The sequence below is a fragment of the Eretmochelys imbricata genome, chromosome 1, assembly GCF_965152235.1.
Source record: "Eretmochelys imbricata isolate rEreImb1 chromosome 1, rEreImb1.hap1, whole genome shotgun sequence".
NCBI lineage: Eukaryota > Metazoa > Chordata > Testudines > Cheloniidae > Eretmochelys > Eretmochelys imbricata.
The window spans coordinates 338,240,656-338,261,295 of record NC_135572.1 but is presented as its reverse complement, the minus strand read 5'-3'; the positions used below and the strand labels follow the sequence as shown (position 1 = coordinate 338,261,295).

Genomic DNA, 20,640 nt, shown 5'->3' with positions numbered 1-20,640 from the left:
CCTTGGGAATCCAGTTACTAGCCATTAGAAAGGTGGCAACCCTAACCAGTAACTGTGGTTCACGGTGCCTGGACTGCACTCCCCCTGCTTCCTTGCCACCACGGCACCCTCTCCCAGTTGCAGCCATTCTGGGGCCCCTGCTATTTAGGCCCTGGGGTGCAGGGGAGGGCAGATGGGGTGCAAGGGCATGGGCCCAGTTGAGCTTGCCCAAAAGAACCTGGGCTCCTGTATGCGGGGTGCACATGCACCAGAAACAGAACTGATTTGGACAACACAGCTCAAAGAACCACTGTTACTGAAGAAGATGTCACGTTCTCTCTTGGGAACAGTGAACACTATTGTATAGTTAAAGATGAGAAACTTGCAGTGCCTTCCGATATTCACAGACTAAAAAAATCCCCTCTGTGAAAATGTCCACAACTGACTTCAATTGAAGGGTATTTGTTTTGTTTTGTTTTTTAAGTTTAGCTGGTATCAAATTATGGTTGAAAAAATTTCATTTTTCAATGAAGAAATTATTCCCCATTAAAATACCTTAAACTCTCAAACTGAACGTAACATTTCAAATTTGGCATGATTTAAGTCATCACTCAGCAAAGAAAATGAAGCCAAATTTGAAGAAAAATGGTTCGGTTAACCAGCAGCAGGAAACAGCTTCCTGGGCCAGAAGTCATAAATCTCAAGTGTATAATTAGCAGCATAAAGGGAAGATGCAGCTCTCCTCATCCTCCTTCATCACAAGAATCTGCTTCCTGCCCTGCTCCTCCCACCCCAATCAGTTGCCACCTCTTCCAGCCACATGTGCGTTCCGTGCTCAGTTTTGGTTCACTTCTGGCACCTTCCCCCAACCACCATCTCCCCAAAGCTATTTTTCATTTAAAAAATGAACAACTTTTTACTAGCTCTGCTATTTATTAGTGTTATTACGTATCAAAATAAACAATGGTCTACTGTGGCTTCTGCTCTGCCATCTGGGAGACCTAGTGTCAGTCTCATTTCTCAAACCAGAGAGTTTTGGGAGCAGCTGCATAATTTACTCATTTCCAAGAATGAAGCGGGTGAATTATGCTACAACAGTGATCCTTAAAGTAGATTAAAATAGATGGAGGAATGGTGGCCATGAAATAAAATCAGGGGGATTTGGGTCACTAGGTTGGCTATTTGAGGGATTGCAAAAATGATGTGTATGAAATCCCAGATGAGCTTTTGTAAAATAACCCAGTTCCTTTGTACATATCTACTAATTTAAGAAAAGTAATTCTGAATTCAATCACTTTTAACTTACTCCTTTTGAGCTGAGAATCGCAGCATGTTTGTAGTGTTCTTCATCGCAGTGGTTCAAATTTTGACAGTAGGACAGGTCATTCCCCTTGGGACAGGGATTTGTTATAAAATTTAGAGTATACAGAAATGAAGAATTTCATCTCCACAGCATCATCCCCCCCCTTTTCCCACATGTGCAAAAGCCTGGGTTTTGCAAGTGAGATGGAGCAAAGGACTGGAGGAAGCAGATAGTGGACAGCTACTCTCTTTGGTATGTGGAGCTATTTTACCACTTTCTCCTCTCCCTGAGGGAGGGACTGGGGCAGCAGACAATAGGGAATAAGATGGAATCATGGAAGCCAGTGGGCCTGAGGTACATAGGATGTAGTACAGGAATTCTGTGGCTTTCAGAGGTTTAACCCCCTTCCTTGGGGCCCAGGGAGGATGGAGCTGAGTGAACTCCAATATGGCCCCTCCTATCAAGCTACTGAATAAAGCTGAAACTACTATAGCTGGGTTAGATGATGGAATTGCAGGACACAACCAGGCAGACCTGAGGGATTTGGGACAGGCCTGATCAAGTGCATCTCAGGACTCTGGAGCCATGCTACCCACTTACACCGAACAGAAAGTGGGGTTCAGTGATGGGAAAGTGAGAAGTGATGTGGTAAAGGGACATTTGCCTCTTGGATGTTGACACCAGCAGGCAGGGAACAGAATTAATGGACTACTGCCATGGGAAAGTGTTTTATTATTGATATAGTGTAGTTGTGTTTTCCTTAGTTGATGCTGTTTCCTTTTCCCCAACTAAGCTTTTAAATGTTTATTACATAGATTCACTGCCTGTGAGTGGAGGATTATTGCCTATTAAGAACCCCCAAGGAAAGTATGTAGTGACCCCAGAAATTCTGGTTGAGGGTTTGAGCTGGTGGGGTTTGTTAGTTGTAAGAGACATCCCTAGCTATTTGAATCCAGACATTGTTGCTGTCGATGACACATAGGAGAAGGGTCACATTATGATCCATTTATCTTATATATAGGGCTAAACTGTGCAACCCTTGTTGGTGACCACTCAGCCAAATAGTCTCATTGAATTTCATGGGAAAACCCACGGAAGTGTTTCCAACATGCGTAATGGTTGCAGTATCTAACCTTTGGGTGAGCGGGGAAATGGTCCCGCTATTGTGGGGAACTTTCCTGGCTTATACAGTACGGCGGTGAAGTGGGCTAGCAAAAGGATCTGAGTCCTCACTCCCACTTCCTTTACCCAGAGCCCTGCCTGACCTCAAGGGCTCCCCTTCCACTCTCCTGTGTGGCAGAGTCCTCGTAATCCAAACAAGACTGGACCCGGATTCCCGGAGAGCTCGACCCCCAACCTTGTTGTGGTCACTTAGGGCAGGGGCTAGGGAGTTCCCACTCCGGGGTGCTCTCTCCACACTGGACACTTCCCTGATCCACTGATCATTACATACAGTTCAAAGCAAATACAATTTATTAAACAGCAATCGATTTAAAAAAATAAGGAAAAAATGGAAAAGGTTAAAGGAAAACACATAATCCCGCTCTGTGGCACAGGGACATCAACAGCATCTCTGGAATGCAAAGAAAGTTCAGTCTGTTCCTCACAAGTTTCAGGCCCCTTCTCAGGGCCTGGCTGTGCTGCAGGGATGCTGCAGGTCAGACACTTGCTCTGGCGATAACCACACACCCTCAGGCTCTAGGTGGCAGGACCCTTCTTCCCAGCGTTGACCCTGCCCTGTCAGGCTTATGATCCCCCTTCAAGTCTGGCCTGCAGGGCCTCATGGCTGGGGGCATCTCCCTGCGCTGGGCCCACTGCCCCGGGTCCCCCTTGCTCTCCCCAGCTGCTCACTGCACTCAGCTCTGGACTGCTCCAGCTCCATCTCTAGCTCTACTCTGCCTCAGCATGGCTGCTGCTGCTGCTCCCTGGGCTGCTTCTCTGGCCCCTCTGGCTCTGGTTGCTGCAGCTCTGCTCCCAGGACAGGTCTGGTCTGTGGGCTGCTTCTGTGACTCTGCTCCCAGTTTGGACCTGCTTCCTGGGCTTCTTTTCTGGCCCCTCTGGATCTGGCACGGCTCTTCTCCCCAGCTCAGCTTGGGCCCTTGCTTTCTCCTTAGCTCGGCCCCACTCTGTCTGACCCAGGCAATTCCAGCTCACAGGGAGGACGGGAACCCCCCAACCTCCTGACTCTCTGATCAGCCTGATTGACAGGGAGGCCAGGCTAACCTGGAGCATTGGCTTCTCCCCATTGTTCCTGGGGTTTGTCAGCCTCAGGGTCCTGATTTCCCGCTGACCCTTCCCCTTTCTTTTGGTACTGGGAGCTAACCAACCAAAACACCCCCACCGAGTTTTAGTAAGGGGACAATAGTCCCCTTATGTAATGATGCTGGCTTTCATGGGACCCAACTGAGAATACCAGTTCAGGACAAATTGCTTATAGCTGGGCAGTTACAGCCCAAGGCTGAGGTTCCTTTGCACCCCGACGCAAACCAAACCAGCGAAACAGAGAAGACTTTGGTTTTACCCTGCTGGCTAACCATAAGTCACACAAGCAATTCCCTTAGACACTCCAGTTTCCCAGTATCACCACCAGTGCCACTCATTATGGGGATGAATGGTTATGAAAACGAATATGCCAGTAAAAGAAAAAAGGTTCTCTCGATCCGAAAGGACCAAGTCCCAGACTCAGGTCAATATACAAGTTAGATTTTACCCACTAATCACACAGTTGCCAATTCTTTAGAATCTAAAAATCTAAGGGTTTAATCATAGAAGGAAAAAGATATAGATGAGAGCTAGAATTGGTTAAATGGAATTAATTACATACAGTAATGGCAAAGTTCTTGGTTTAGGCTTGTAGCAGTGGTTAGAATAAACTGCAGGTTCAAATCAAGTCTCTGGAGTACATCCACAGCTGGGAAGGGTCATTCAGTCCTTTGTTCAGAGCTTCAGTTTGTAGCAAAGTCCCTCCAGAGGCAAGAAGTAGGATTGAAGACAAGGTGGAGGAGATGCATCAGCCTTTTATAGTCTTTTGCCATGTGGTCTCTGCTTTCTTTGTTCCAAAGACATGCTATCCTGCACATGGCACAGAAAAACCTTAGAGTTCTATCTATAGGCAGGTCCCTGCATACCTTGCTGAGTCACAAGGTGTATCTACCTTCGCTCAGTGGGTCAGTTGTGTAGCTGATGGTCCTTAGTGGGCCATCAAGCAGGCTAGATAGTGCTGATGCCAAATTGTCTGGGTTGTCACCCAGAAGCACAGCACAGGTTTGAAATACAGACAGTATAGAGCTGATACTTATCACTTTAAATACAAAAATGATACATGCATACCGATAGAATAATCATAACCAGCAAACCATAACTTTGTTCTAGACACCTTATTTGACCCCCTTTATACAAGATTTGGTGCCACTAAAGGACCTTGGTTCCACCAATGATCTATACAGTCACAGGTTATGTTAGTAACGTCACACTTTACACTTAGCAAGTATGCAATTAGTTTGATTGGATGAGACTTTTGGTCCCAGTTCTCCATTGCCTGGCATTTTTGTAGCTGTAACACTCCATTATTATTTATCATTTGAACCACAGTGCCTAGGGATCCGAATCGTAGGCTAGAACCACATACTGCTATGCCCTGTACAAACACCTAACACAAAGATAATCCCTGCCTGGAGAACTGAGGCCCCAGTTCAGTTTCCATTGACTCCAATGGATGCATAATTGGGCCTCATTCTAGACCCCAAACTAGCACATATAAATGATGGATTTTGTTTTTCTTTAATTGGCATTTTCCATATTGACTTTAACTCACTTTTAGGTAGACTTGTGGCATTTGTTATATATAACAGATGTACCAGGCCTGACAGAATGAGTTGTCCTCAGTTCTCAATAGCTTATATGGGTGGGAAGTACAAGGTACGTAGGGGCCTAAGTCCCATTTTTAGGCACGACTGCAATCCATAAAATTGCTGCTCGGCTGCCGCCTAACCCCATAGGTGCTTAAAGTCGCTCAGCTCCTATCTTTGCAGTAAAAATTCCTTGGCACCTGTGTTTCTACCTCTGAGCGTGTGCACTGCTATCTCCCACTAGGTGCCCAGACCCCTGTCTCCCACCTAGGCCTTAGAGTAATTCATGAACCAGGGGAAAGACCAGTGTTCATCTGCTTAACTTGTGTGTGGGATCCTCTCCAATAGGCATGCACTGAGGCCACTTAACTCTACCCAAGACGGGGGAGAAGAGAGGAAGGGAGTCATTCCTTCTAACCTTTAGCCCAGTAGTTAGGTTAATCACCTGGGAAGTGGGAGACCCCTGATGCAAATCCCTCTGCCTGATGCGAAGGGATTTGAACAACAGTTTGCCATGTCTAAGGTAAGTTCCCTAACCCCGGGGCTACAGAGTAATTCTAACTCTCTCTGACCCAATTAATGTTTAGTCATTCAATTATTTAATTAAACTGGAAAAAACTTCAATAGGAGAGACTGAGGGAGACCCACATTAGTATATTTCATAGGGTAGTCAGTAGCAGCAGCAGCATGTGAAGTTAGACAGCCTCTGATTGGGCCCCAGACAAAATTTAGGCAGCCAAATGCTTATCTTTCCCTGGTTCATGAATCACACGCAGAGATAGATGCCTCCCTGCAACCCAGACTTAGGCACCAAACTCCATGAGAAGGATGTGGCTTATCATCCCCCTCTCACCAGCATCCCCTACTGACTAGTTTAGGTGGCTCCCTGCCTAGTGTGCTGGCTTAGTGCATGGCATTCTAAGGTGCCTATCTCTCCCCTTTCATTGTATAGGTGCATGGGTTCCTAACTCAGGCTTTGTGGATAGCCGTGCTCTTCCTGTGATTGTATAGGTGCCTAAAAGTTAGGTATTGTGACACTTGTCCAACACCTAGCTCCCATTTGTGGATCTGGGCCCAAGAAGCCACTATTTAACTGTGAGCACACCACCTAGTAATATATTTGTAGTTGGACTCCCACCAAGAGATGGTAAATTAAAATGGTCTTGAAGGTCTTCGTAAATAATTTACTCTCCTATTTAAGTAGACACAATAAGTCATTGCATGCCTTAGAAAATTATACTACTGTTGGAAATTAAAATTCATGCCAACATTTGTAACATAACCAGTGCAGGAATGTAGCTAATAAAAACCTAAAATAGTCAGGAGTTGCTTCATATGATAATAAACCAGTTGAGAGTCCTGTCCCAGTACATTAATTTCATTGGTGAAAAAAAGCATCCAGATGTTAAATGTAACACTTCTGTAGGGATGGCTTTTCCACTACAGACTTCATCAAATCGATATCATCAACTTGCCCGTCTACATTTAATGCAAACCAGAATTTTTGTTGCAGCCAAAAGCACTAAACAACATGTGGTTTGTAAATTTTATAGTATCATAGCTAGATAATGTTAGGTAGACTGAGCAGGCAACTGGACAGTATAATAATTTGAATATACTGATAAGAATGCAATGGATGCAAGTAATTACTATCAGTGCCGTGGAGATTTCAGTGAAAATAAAATGTAATGTGTTGCAGAAGAGTAACAGTGTTAGATAGAAGAGCTGGGTGAATGCCTTATAATGTAGGGCTTGATTCTGCCCTCAGATACATAGTGCAGCTTCTGTTTACTTCCGTGGAATTAATTCTAATTACACTAATGGAGAGGAGAATCAGTTTTGTGTGAGCATACTATGCAATCCAGTAATCCTTACAGATAATTTCTGGCAAAATATTTGCAGTTAAAGTATTTTTAAATGCCAGAAATAAGAGATAGAGGGGCAATTTGATGCTTAACTTATTTTAAATTAACCTTTCAGAAAAAACGTCCGGTTCCCCACAAGTCACACTGGTCATCTCTCAGTTATTGAGACTCCAGGGAGCAATGGTCTGAGATGTCATAGATATGAGGACTCTAGAAGAGTTATGGTATCAGGCCATAGCTGCTCCAGTAAATGGATTTCTTGTAGTATAATGCATATGTTTTGAAAAGGCTTTTTATTATGATATAATATGAAAAATCATACCAAAGAAGGCCCCATTCCCCAACATTCCCATACAACCTGAACTGAAAATGAAATAATCATGATTTGGTGTGCTGAATGCCCCAAGTAAGCAAGAGGGATAAGATATTTCTTAGCCCCTACAAAATAAATAATTATTAAATTAATAAGTATGCTTCTCAAAAACTTGTAATTATCTAAAAATACTAACCTGAGTTTCTGCAGGGCTATAATGGCAGTCTTGATGTCACATAATTATGCGTTCAGGTTTGTCACAGCAGAACAGGAATGAGATGCCACAGCTAGGAGAATTAGACATTTTTTTAAAAAGTTTATAGTTAAGTGTTAAGTCAAATCATGATTATTTCACTTTTAGTCACATTTGAATTTCTCCTTTGGGCATGGTCCTTCACAGTAAACATCACATTCACAAATGTCACTAGATTTGAATACCTAGTAGACACACATCTGATGTGAATTTGACAACTCATGAACAATTTTTCTTGTTAGCAAAAACGTTGCCAAAGTTGAGTAAAACATTCTTTTCTGTGTCTGAAATTTTCAGTGCAACTTTTTGGTGGTGCACTTTCAGATATTGAATTACAATGACATTTTTTCAGGTTTCCTGATTGGCAGAGTCTGCTCAATATGTTCAGGATGGTCCACAGAAACCATTTTGCCTTGTTTCTCCAGGCATATGTAGAGTGAAGGGGATATTCCCCACAAAAGACATTAGAAGGGAGAGAAATCCTGAAATCCAAAAAGACACAATGGGTGAGCCTCTCACACCCTGCTCTGGCCTATTTACACATGGTAAAAGGGCCAGAGCTGTATAAAGGGCCCTAAATGTGCCAGTTCTAGCTGGGGGAGGATTCCTGCGACATAGGCACTGCAGAAGACAGCAAAAAGACTTCCCTTTGAGACCCCCTTTTAAGCCCTGGCGTAGGAGGGGTGAGTTGGGAGCATGTTGCAGAGATTCCAGGCATATTACAGATCATAAGACAATCAAGGGAGGCTGCCATAACTCAGGCAGACCCCTGGGGCAGTCCAAGTTACACTTGGGGTCACTTCAGTCCCCAACACAGCCCAGGATCAAGAGGATACAAAGGTATCTTAAGAGTAGCTTGGAATCTCTCCCTGCTCTCTGCAAGTTCTGTGCTACAGCTGTAAGAGGTGCAGCACAGAATCCCATCTCAGATGGAAAACAGTGGTGACTTGTTAACCTCACCAAAGATAATACAAGGATGGGAGAATGTCCAAGGGAGGATGCACTAAACTGTGCATATTCTGTTTATTAATCTTAAAATTATAGAAATGTAGGGCTGGAAGGGACCTTGAGAGGTCATCTAAGCCAGTGGTTCTCAAAGCTCGTCTGCCGCTTGTTCAGGGAAAGCCCCTGGTGGGCCAGACCGGTTTGTTTACCTGCCACGTCCGCAGGTTCGGCTAATTGCGGCTCCCACTGACTGAGGTTCGCTGCTCCAAGCCAATGGGGGCTGCGGGAAGCGGTGCAGGCCAAGGGGCGCGGTCCAGCCCGCCAGGGGCTTTCCCTGAACAAGCAGTGGACTGGCTTTGAGAACCACTGATCTAAACTAATCCCCCCATGCTGAGGCAGGACAAAGTATACCTAGGCCATCCCTATTAAGTGGTTATTTAATCTGTCCATAAAAATCTCCAGTGATGGGGATTGCACAACCTCCCTTGGTAACCATTTCTAGTCCCTAAGTATCCTTATAGTTAGAAAGTTCGTCCTAATACCTAAGTCTCCTGTGCTGCAGATTAAGTCTATTACTTCTTGTACTGCCTTCAGTGCACATGGAGAACAGTTGATCACAATCTTCTTTATAACAGCCCTTAACATATTAGAAGCCTGTTACTAGGTCCCCCCTCAGTCTTCTTTTCTCAAGACTAAAAATGCCCAGTTTGTATAACCTTTACTCAGAGGTCAGGTTTTCTATTGAAATTTTAAAACACTGAAATGTGCATATTATGTTTATTAATATTAAATATAGATTGTGCCATTTGAACCTGTTGGTGACACTGGGCACTACACTAGGTAACTCGGGAGAGTGGAAGACCACGAGTGTTGATGAAGCCTTCTTGCTCTAGGTCCAGATAAACTAAGGCCCCTTCGCTCCTTGAACTTTCTGTGACCCTGCATAACTCTAAGGAAGCTAGCACACAAACAGACAGGTTTGCACACGGCTCGCCAGCCAAGGCCAGCTTCGGCCTGGGAAACAGATAGATAAGGCAGAAATGTTTAGCAAAAACCAGTAACAAATAGGACCAAATAAGGTAAGGCTCGGGCAATGCTACTCAGGAAAAACAAAACTGGCTGCTTTAACTGATTGGCTACGGTATTGTACGGGGCAACAGGTAATTGGTTGCATAAGCTTGTGTAGTGAAGTAGGCAAAGGTATAAAATGTATACTGGAATTTTCTGCGCAGCTGCAGGATTTGAGACAGCTTAGTCTCCCTGCGCCCTATTTGAAGCTTCAAATAATTCTCTCTGCTTCTCCACCCTGTTGTGGTCATTGGCGCGACGCACACTGGGCAACGAACCCAGCTGTTGCTTGCCTCGGGCACTCTGTGCTGGCAACAGTTCTTGGCATCCCTGGGTGGGCTCAAGGCTGCTATTTAGCCTTGCTCGGACCCCTCCTGGCGGCCGACGGATTGTGGCGACGACGCCTAGCACGCACCTGTGAGTTTATCGGGAGGCCTCGGAGGAGACGCGATTTGCTCGACCGCGAAGTGCACAACGGTGCAACGCGCCCCTATAGTGGAGAAGCAACTGCAGGCGATGGTGAGGAACCGGTCCCTTGGAAAAGGTAGGAACAGTCCAGTGGTCTGGACTTTCTCTGTTAAGACCTGGGGACGCCCAGAGTCGTCCGGGAATATGGGACAGGGACAGAGTACTACAGGCAGGGCACAGTGCACGCTCCTAGAATGCATTCTAGCAAACTGGAAAGCGTTTGGATCAGATCCAATAACTAAAAGCAAATTGAAAAGGTTTTGTACAGTAGACTGGCCTCAATATCGGCTAGAGGATCAGGAATGGTGGCCACCAGGAGGGTCAATCAATTATAATATGATCCTCCAATTAGTTTTGTTTTGTCAGTGAACGGGTAAATGGAATGAACATCTGTATGCACAAGCGTTTATGGCTTTAAGAGATAGGACATTCTACAGAGCTGTAATTTGACTCCAACAGGACAGGTAGTAGCTAATGTTAGCCCCCAGAACCTCCCCAATGTTGTAATGGCAGATTCAGTGTCCCCTTCGGCCCCCACACCCCCACCTTATAAGGGTAGGACACCTCGGGTTACAGAGATTGCCCCCTCGGTGGGACTCTATCCTTTGATTACTGAGACTGTTGTGGCTCGCCCAGGGGCAGATGGACACCAGGCCACCACCATGCAAGTTTACACCCGTGTACCATTCAATCCAATAGACCTAGCAGCTTTTAAAACACAGGCTGGGGAATTCTCCTCGAACCCAAGCTGGTTTATTTCAGTCTTTGAGGGGTGCCTCAGTAGTCACAAGCCGGACTGAGACAACTGTAATATCCTCCTGAGAACCCTGTTGTCTGAGGTGGAGCGGAATCAGGTTACAGTTAATGCAAGGGGAGCGTCAGCTTTCAAGCGAAAGAAAGGAAGCTATCTGTCAAGTCTCTACCCCAAGCACTTGTAAACGGCTCAGGGCTTTTCTGGGTATGGCGGGCTTCTGCAGGATCTGGATCCCAGAGTTTGGACTATGGTCTAAACCGTTATATGACTGTGTCAAGGGAACAGATCACAACCCCTTTCACTGGTCCCCAGAAGCCGACAGGGCATTTAAAATCCTAAAAAGGAAGCTGACGGAAGCTCTAGCCCTGGGTTTGCCGGATCTCTCAAAGCCATTTCAATTGTATATACATGAACGAAAAGGGGTGGCCCTGGGAGTGCTAACCCGGGAAACGTCCCGTGGCTTATTTTTCTAAGTAACTGGATCAGGTTGCAAAGGGTTGGCCAGCATGTTTACGGGCGCTCGCAGCTACTGCCTTAGTACTTGAGGAAGCCGAGAAGCTAACATTGGGAGGGGTTATGCAAATCTATACTCCCCATATGGTCCGAGCCCTGCTAGACACCAAGGATGGGCTCTGGCTCACCCAGGCTCGGATTGCTCGGTATCAGGCTAAGCTGTTAGAGAACCCCGAGGTCACCCTGCAGTCTTGCCCCACCCTTAACCCAGCCACCCTCTTGCCAGAAACAGAGGAACAGGAACACGACTGTTTAGAGATCATAGATGCCCAGTGCTCCAGCCGCCAGGACTTAAAGGATCAGCCGCTCCCAAATGCAGATTATGAGTGTTACACTGATGGTAGCAGCATTGTCATGGAGGGGCAAAGGAGGGCGGGTTATGCTGTCGTGACCTTCCATGATACCGTAGAGGCCGAGAGGTTGCCCACCGGGACCTCTGCCCAGCTGGCTGAGCTAGTAGCCCTGACCCGTGCACTCGAATTGTCAAAGGGAAAGCGGGTCAACATTTTCACTTATTCAAAGTATGGTTTTGGGGTGCTGCATGCTCATGCTGGCCTGTGGAAGCAAAGGGGAATGCTAACAGCCCAAGGCTCCCCAGTCAAGTATGGGCCCCAAATTCTCCGGCTCCTAGAAGCTGTACAACTCCCCTCAGAACTAGCTGTGGTGCACTGTAGAGCCCATCAAAGGGAAAATCAAGACGTGGCCAGGGGCAATGCCAGGGCAAACAGATAAGCCAAGCATGCCGCCACCTCGACTCCACCGGCAGCTGAGGATGCCCACATGCATACCCTTATCCCATCAATGGGGGAGCTTCCAACCCCTCAGTACTCTGGGGAAGAGAGGAAACTAGCTGACAAACTCAGTCTTCAGGACAAAGAGGGATGGCTTCATTCCCCGGAAGGGAAGATCCTCTGACCGAAGGGCCTGATCCGGCCAGTACTGCAGCAGCTACACCAAACCACTCACGCCGGCAGAGAGGTCCTTATCCAGCTAATGGGAAAATACTTCTTAACTTCTGGACTCCGACCCCTGGCTACCCAGATACAAGCTGACTGTTTAGTCTGCCAAAAGAATAACCCTTGGCCAGTACATCCAGTAACACCAGCTACCCTGGAACCCACTCCAGGCCCCGGACTGGTGTGGCAAATAGATTTCACTGAGTTTCCCCGAACTCAAGGGTTCAGATATCTCCTCGTCTTGGTGGACCAATTCAGCGGATGGCCTGAAGCCTTCCCGTGCCGTAATTGCACTGCCAAAACAGTGGCCCTCAAGCTCGTTAGGGAAATTATTCACCGCTTCGGACTCCCCCAGTGGATGGAATCTGACAATGAGACGCACATCACATCAAAGATAGTTCAAAACATCTCAGATGCCTTACAGATCCCTTGGAAACTCCATATGCCATGGAGACCGCAGGCCAGTGGTGTAGTGGAACGCACCAATCAAACCCTTAAGCGACACCTCTCAAAAGTGTGCCAAGAAGCCTCCCTGCGATGGCCCAATGCTCTACCCCTTGTCCTGTTCCGCGTCCGCACTCTCCCGAAGGGTAGATTAGGGCTTAGTCCCTTTGAAATTTATGTTTGGAAGGGCATGGCCTATGAATGGGACACCGGTTCTGGCAGGGGAGTGGGAAATAGGATGTGGTTTTTTATCTCAGTTTATGTGCTCTCTGTCTCCTGTTCTCTCTTCTCTCCACAGGTATACCAAAGACTTCCAGCCTCTTCCATTGGATTCCCCTGTCCACTCCTTGCAGCTAGGTGACTCCGTGCTGGTTCGTACCTGGAAGGACGAGCCTCTCCAAGAGAAGTGGAAGGGACCCCAAACCGTCCTGCTGGTTTCCCACACGGCGGCAAAGGTCGAGGGACACAAAAACTGGATCCATCACTCTCGCCTGCTCCTCCACCAGCGGAACAGTGGACCGTCCAGCCCATCACCACGTCACCCTCCGACAATCTTGGACTCAAATTATTGTTTAAAAAGACATAAGCACGGGGGGGAGGGCTACAAGGGCATATATATCATGAGGTCCCTCATAGTGGGTGTCATTTGCCTGGTATTCCCCATCTCTCTCTCTAAAGAAGGGATGGATGGGAACCGTTAATTTGAATGTAAATACCTATGAGGCCCTCAAAATCGCCTTTTCCCGGGAATTTAATCTTTCCAACTGCTGGATATGTTCCCAGATCCCCTATCATGCAGCCAGCTTCCCTTGGAGGGCAACCCCACAACTGGTCAGACCTCTGTGATGGGTGGATAAAAGCAAACGCCACTCCCTTCGGGTCATGGCCCACCTCCCATCGGGCCGGCGCTGGCACCAGCAGTCCCTGTATGCCCCCGAACCCATTAGAAAGATAGATTCGGTATGATCCTTCTCCCAGCATATGGTGTGGGTAGATTGGCCAAGCTCTGTCACCAGCTCTCTGTATTCCTCACCAAGTTCACCAATGATACCTTGGCCATAGAGAGGAGCCTCAACACGGAACTTTATCAACTCCGGTTGTTGTCCCTGCAAAACCGCCAAGCCCTAGATTATCTTTTGGCTGCACAGGGCTGGGTGTGTGCCCTGATTGGGAATGAATGCTGTACGTATGTCCCAGAAAATTCACAGGATATTAACAAGCACATCCTGTCAGCCGAACAGGCCCTTAACCAGTGGAAAGCCCAGGAAAGAGAGCCCACTATCTTTGACTCACTCTGGGGATGGCTGCCCGACTTGGGGGGAGGCATTGTTCGTCTTCTGGTCACAGGTGCCGTGTTGTGTATTATCATTCTCCTCTTTCTTGCCTGTTGTAAAGCACTCATATACAAGATATGTGCCTCCCGCTCCACAGAAACCCCATTATATCCTCTTGTTGAGGATTCTAACTCCTCAGCACTTAATCACTTATTGTCCAGGGAATATGAGAAAACTCAGTTGCAAGCTTGTTGAGTAGTCTCAAAGGAGGGAGTTGTTGGTGACAGTGAGCTCTACACTAGGTAACTCGGGAGGGTGGAAGACCACGAATGTCAATGAAGCCCTCTTGCTCTAGGCCAGATAAACTAAGGCCCTTTTGCTCCTTGAACTTTCTGTGACCCTGCATAACTCTAAGGAAGCTAGCACGCAAACAGACAGGTTTGCACACGGCTCACCAGCCAAGACCAGCTTTGGCCTGGGAAACGGATAGATAAGGCAGAAATGTTTAGCAAAAACCAGTAACAAATAGGACCAAATAAGGCAAGACTCGGGCAATGCTACTGAGGAAAAACACAACTGGCTGCTTTAACTGATTGGCTACGGTATTGTACGGGGCAACAGGTAATTGGTTGCATAAGCTTGTGTAGTGAAGTAGGCAAAGGTATAAAATGTATACTGGAATTTTCTGCACGGCTGCAGGATTTGAGACAGCTTAGTCTCCCTGCGCCCTCTTTGACGCTTCAAATAAATCACTCTGCGTCTCCACTCCATTGTGGTCATTGGCGCGACGCATACCGGGCAACGAACCCAGCTGTTGCTTGCCTCGGGCACTCTGTGCCGGCAACAAACCTTTTCATTCAATTATGTTAGTAATTAATCAGTAAGGGCCAGATTGTGCAAGCTTTACTCATGTTGGATAACACTTATTCATGCAAGCAGTTTAATTTAACTGGTGTAAGTAAATGTTCATCAACCTAAGGGTTGCACAGTTGGACCTTAAGGTAAGGTATGTTTGAGAGTAAAAACCTGAATTCAGCCTTGGTTAGCAGTCTTGGTCTGGTAAAAGGGTGAAGTGTTGAAAAGATGAGGAAGAAAAAAAGTTCAGAAGAGGAAAAGAAAATGAAAAAGAATGATCAAGGGTCTATATAAACAAAAAGAGTATGAATCATATTCTTTGCTGGGTATCTGGCTGGTGAATCTTGCCCATATGCTCAGGGTTCAGCTGATCGCCATATTTGGGGTCGGGAAGGAATTTTCCTCCAGGGCAGATTGGAAGAGGCCCTGGAGGTTTTTCGCCTTCCCCTGTGGCATGGGGCACAGGTCACTTGCTGGAGGATTCTCTGCTCCTTGAAGTCTTTAAACCACAATTTGAGAACTTAATAGCTCAGACATAGGTGAGAGGTTTTTTGCAGGAGTGGGTGGGTGAGATTCTGTGGCCTGCATTGTGCAGGAGGTTGGACTAGATGATCATAATGGTCCCTTCTGACCTTAGTATCTATGAATCTATATTTCATACAGATCTCGTCTTTATTTCTACATAGTCTTCAGAATATATGGAAGGCAAAGACTGCTCTGAATCAGAATTACAGAATCATAGGACTGGAAGGAACTTTAAGAGGTCATCTAGTCCAGTTCCCTGCACTCATGGCAGGACTAAGTATTATCTAGATCAGTGTTCCCAAACTTGTTCAGCCGCTTGTGCAGGGAAAGCCCCTCGCGGGCCAGGCCAGGCCGGTTTGTTTACCTGCTGCATCCGCAGGTTCGGCCGATCGCGGCTCCCAGTGGCCGCGGTTCGCTGCTCCAGGCCAATGGGAGCTGCTGGAAGCGGAACAAGTTTGGGAACCATTGATCTAGATGATCCCTGACAGGTGTTTGTCTAACCTGCTCTTAAAAATCTCCAATGATGTAGATTCTACAACCTCTCTAGGTCATTTATTCCAGTGCTTAACCACCCTGACAGGAAGTTTTTCCTAATGTCCAACCTAAACTGCCCTTGCCACAATTTAAGCCCATTCCTTCTTGTCCTATCCTCACAGGTTAAGGAGAACATTTTTTCTCCCTCCTCCTTGTAACAACCTTTTATGTACTGGAAAACTGTTGTGATGTCCCCTCTCAGTCGTCTCTTCCCCAGATTAAACAAACCCAATTTTTTCAGGCTTCCCTTATGCATAATGTTTTCTAGACCTTTAATCATTTTTGTTGCTCTTCTTTGAGCTTTCTCCCATTTGTCCAGATCTTTCCTGAAATGTGGCGCCCTGAACTGGACATAATACTCCAGTTGAGGCCTAATCAGTATGGAGTAGAGCAGAAGAATTATCTTGTGTTTTGCTTACAACACTCTTGATAATACATCCCACAATGATATTTGCTTTTTTTGCAACAGAGTTACACTGTTGTAGGTTTCCAGCCCTCCAGGATTGTCCTGGAGTCTCCAGGAATTAAAGATTAATCTTTAATTAAAGATTGTGTCCTATGATGAAATCTCCAGGTATACATCCAAGCAAAATTGGCAACCCTACACTGTTGACTCATATTTAGCTTGTGATCCACTATGACCCTCAGATCTCTTTCTGCAGTACTCCTTAGTCAGTCATTTCCAATTGTGTAGGTGTGCAACTGATTATTCCTTCCTAATTGAACTACTTTGCATTTGTCCTTATTGAATTTCATCCTATTTACTTCAGACCATTTCTCCAGTTTGTCCAGATCATTTTGAATTTTAATCCTATCCTCCAAAGCACTTGCAACCGCTCCCAGCTTGGTATCGTTCACAAACTTTATACGTGTATTTTCTAAGCCATTATCTAAATCATTGATGAAGATATTGAACAGAACCAGAACCAGAGTTGATCCCTGTGGGACCCCACTTGATATGCCCTTCCAGCTTGACTTTGAACCACTGATAAGTACTCTCTGGGAATGGTTTTCCAACCAGTTATGCACCCACCTTATAATAGCTCCCTCTAGGTAGTATTTCCCTAGTTTGTTTTTGAGACAGTCATGCAAGACTGTATCAAAAGCCTTACTAAGATCAAGATATACCACATCTATTGCTTCCCCCATTCACAAGGCTTGTAACCCTGTCAAAGAAGTTATCAAAAGTTATCAAAAGTTAAATTGTCATAAAATTATTACAAGTGATGTCCCCTATTAGTTAACAAACATTGACACTACGCACATATAATTCATAAAAAAATCATTCAAATATCATATCTAAAATATCTGAAAATATAAAATTAAAAATTACATACTACTATTAATACACAAGAATACCAGAAAGATTCTTGGAGTTAAATTTTCTGCTCTTGAATCTTTGCAAATTTAAGAACTTCAGGCTTTTTAAACAAAGGTTTCTGTTCCTTTAAAAATCTTAATTATTGCTGGGTGAATGGTAAAGTATATGTTATACCCTGATCTCTCAATAGTTTTCTTGCAAGATTGAATGCAGTTTTCTGCTACAATAAATGGAGAGAAAAATCTTGGAAAATGACAGATTTTCCTGTTTGAGTCAGTAAAGATCTCTCTACCATAGCAACCTGTAAAATTCTGTCTTTAAAGTTATGAAGGCAGATAACTACAGTTAAGGGTGAAAGCTGTCTCTTACAGCCATGTTTTGTACTCCTGGAGACTTTAGGTAAAATCCTGGCCCACTTAACTTGTACAGGTTTCAGTGGGGCCAGGACTTCACTCTTTTCCAGGTGTTGCATAATGGTGTCTATTGTTTGAGTTCATTCAGACAATGTTATCACTTTGTTGCACTGCTGTTAGTTGATTTTAAAATTTGTCTTTCCTTCCAGGTGATCAGTCTAAAGAGCATTGCAGAGTCATTTGGATTTTTGAAGACTTACAGTCCATTATTATGGTCACCTCTAAGGTAGTTTTTTTGTTAGTTGCCAAAAAGCTATATTTTTCAGTGTGAATGGATCCACCATCTCAAACGTCTTCCTGATCCATTCCAATTTCTTCTAAGCCTGCAAGTTGTGATATCAATGCAACTTTAACGCCTTCGTGGCCAAGATGGAGTCTGCTCTGCAGGCAGCTCTGGCCAAGAGATGGCGTGCTCAGGAATGCAGCAGGAAATTTTTTTCCACCCCAGGGGCACCTGTTTCAAACCCTTCCAGAGTGAACACCCACACCCACAGGAAAAGTACAATGGATATAACAAAGGGAGATATTTATTTATAGAGGAATGAGAGGAGAAAAAAAGGGGAAATGTAGAGGGAGCAGTAGAACAGGGTTGCATTCAACCAAGGCCCCACAGGCCCAGTGGTAACACAGTCTGAAAGGGCAGGCACTGAGCAATGTGTCTGCACACAGAGTTCAGGAATCCTGAGCAGAGTTCCAGTTTAAGGGTGAGTCTTGGGTGCTCCTGGTCATCTTCAGTGCCAGTGAACTTTTCCCAACAAATCCCTCTGGTGCCCTCTTCTGCCGCTCTCTGCAAAGCCACACAGAGAGACAACCGCCCCACTTAACTAGCTACAGCCTCCCTCCTTATTCTCAATGCAAAGTCACAAGCCCCGGTACTAACAGGCCCATCCAGCTTTGGGCAGCAGTGATACTGGTTCCAGCTTCGGCCTGTCCTTCTCGGGCAATTTCTCCCTAGCACAGTGTTCCTCCTGGCTCCTGTCCTGGGGTGTTTCCGATCGGCTGCCCTGTCCTTCCCAGGCTTCAGGAAGGTTTTTTCTCCTTTACTTTGTTCAGGGTCTCCCAGCTGCAGCCCTTCTCTCCCTGGGCTCCAGAGCCATACCCCCAAGTTTCCCTCCTTTTTCTCACTGCTCCCCCTCCCCAATAGGAAAAAGATTTACAGGGGCCATGCTCTCTAAACCCCAAGGGATTACATCAAGTTGAGCAGGTTAATCTTTGAGTAGTTTCCACAGATGTTTAGAAAGTTATTTCTGTGGTTTGATCAGCTGGGGAGCCAAAAATTAGAGTTTTGGAAGAGGACCTTAAAAGAATTCAACCAGGAGCTCTTAGGGACACAGCTTAGCTGTTGTACTGTATCATGTCATACAATTTAAGGCCAGAATGGACCATCAGATCATCCTATCTAGGCCTCCACATCACAGGCCACTAAACTCCACGCTGCTACCCCCCACATCGAGGGCAATAACCTGGATTAATCTAAAGTTTTAGTGCCCTCAGGAGTCTAAACTATTGTGTGCCACAGGCAGAGAATAGGAGGGACTGAGATGTACCAATGCCCACGACCCTAGCAAGTAGCCCATGCTGTAGAGGAAGGAAAAAACCCCTAAGGTCCCTGCTAATTGTCCTAGGGGGAAATTCCTTCCAGATCCTGAAAATGGCAATCTATTTGACCTTGAGCCTGTGAGCAAGATCCACCAGCCAAGCATCTGAGAAGGAATTCTCTGTACTGCTCCCGAGCACCAGCTACCACCATCCAGTGTCTTATCTCCAGCCAGCTCCATCTCTGCTTCAGAGGAAGGATAAAAAACAGCCCAGAATACATTGGGGAGAAAAAAAAATCCCTCCTGATCCTTCCAGGAGATCAGTTGAAATAGCCATTACAGAATAATTTTTGTTATTTTTAAGTCGGAAGGGATAATCTGAATGCTATTGATATTGACACATAAATACTAACACTCTGAAATAGCAAGATAATAAAGGTACATCATCAACTCGAATCTTTTTTAACTAACTTAAAAACATACAATTTTCAGACAAAGTCCCCTTTTAAATAAATAGTGTGTGACCTTTCCTTGCCTTTAGTTCATGCAAATAATTTTTGGAATCATCTCTCCAGTTATAGGTGTAAAAGGAAATGCACATGAAGCTTTGAGTCTTTAAAGAGACATTAAAATTAACATACTATCATGGCAAGTCTGCAATAAACCACAATGAAGAGCGTGCTGCCAAATAAATCTAAAAACTGAATCTGTATAATAACAGTATAGAAAAATGGAGGCTTGAGCGATTTAAATGGCAGAGAGATAGGAAAACAAATTAATTAAGCCAATAAGGGACCATTTCATTAATCTGATAAATTTTTGCGCTGTCGATTAATCACAATTAACTGACGTAATTAACTCAAAAAAATTAATTGCGATTACAAAAATTAATCATGATTAATTGCAGTTTTAATCGCACTGTTAAACAATAGAATACCAGTTAAAAGTTGTTAAATATTTTTGGATATTTTTCTATATTTTCAAATATATTGATTTCAATTACAACATAGAATACAAGGTGTACAGTGCTCACTTTATATTATTATTTTTATTACAAATATTTGCACTATAAATAAATACAAAGAAATAGTATTTTTCAGTTCACCTCATGCAAGTACTGTATTGCAATCTCTTTATCGTGAAAGTGCAACTTACAAATGTAGATTTTTTTGTTACATAAGTGCACTCAAAAACAAACCAATGCAAAACTTTAGAGTCTAAAAGTCCACTCAGTCCTACTTCTTGTTCAACCAATGTAAACAAGTTTGTTTACATTTATGGGAGATAATGCTGCCCACTTCTTATTTACAGTGTCAGCAGAAAGTGAGAACAGGCATTCGCATAGGACTTTTATAGCTGGCATTGCAAGGTATTTACATGCCAGATAGGCTACCATTCTTATGCCCCTTCATGCTTCAGCCACAATTCCAGAAGACATGCTTCCATTCTGATGACACTCATTAAAAAAATA

The 20,640-nt window shown here is 45.0% G+C and overlaps 1 protein-coding gene across 1 annotated transcript; it reads left to right on the top strand.

Annotated features, from left to right (window-relative positions):
• Window positions 1–5,596: 5,596 nt before the first annotated feature.
• Window positions 5,597–14,716, top strand: LOC144258926 (uncharacterized). Its single transcript, XM_077807069.1, has 3 exons — window positions 5,597–5,653; window positions 9,586–10,118; window positions 13,008–14,716. The coding sequence occupies exons 1-3, from the start codon at window positions 5,597–5,599 to the stop codon at window positions 13,408–13,410; spliced, it is 993 nt and encodes a 330-aa protein (XP_077663195.1). The 3' UTR covers window positions 13,411–14,716.
• The last annotated feature ends 5,924 nt before the right edge of the window (window positions 14,717–20,640 follow it).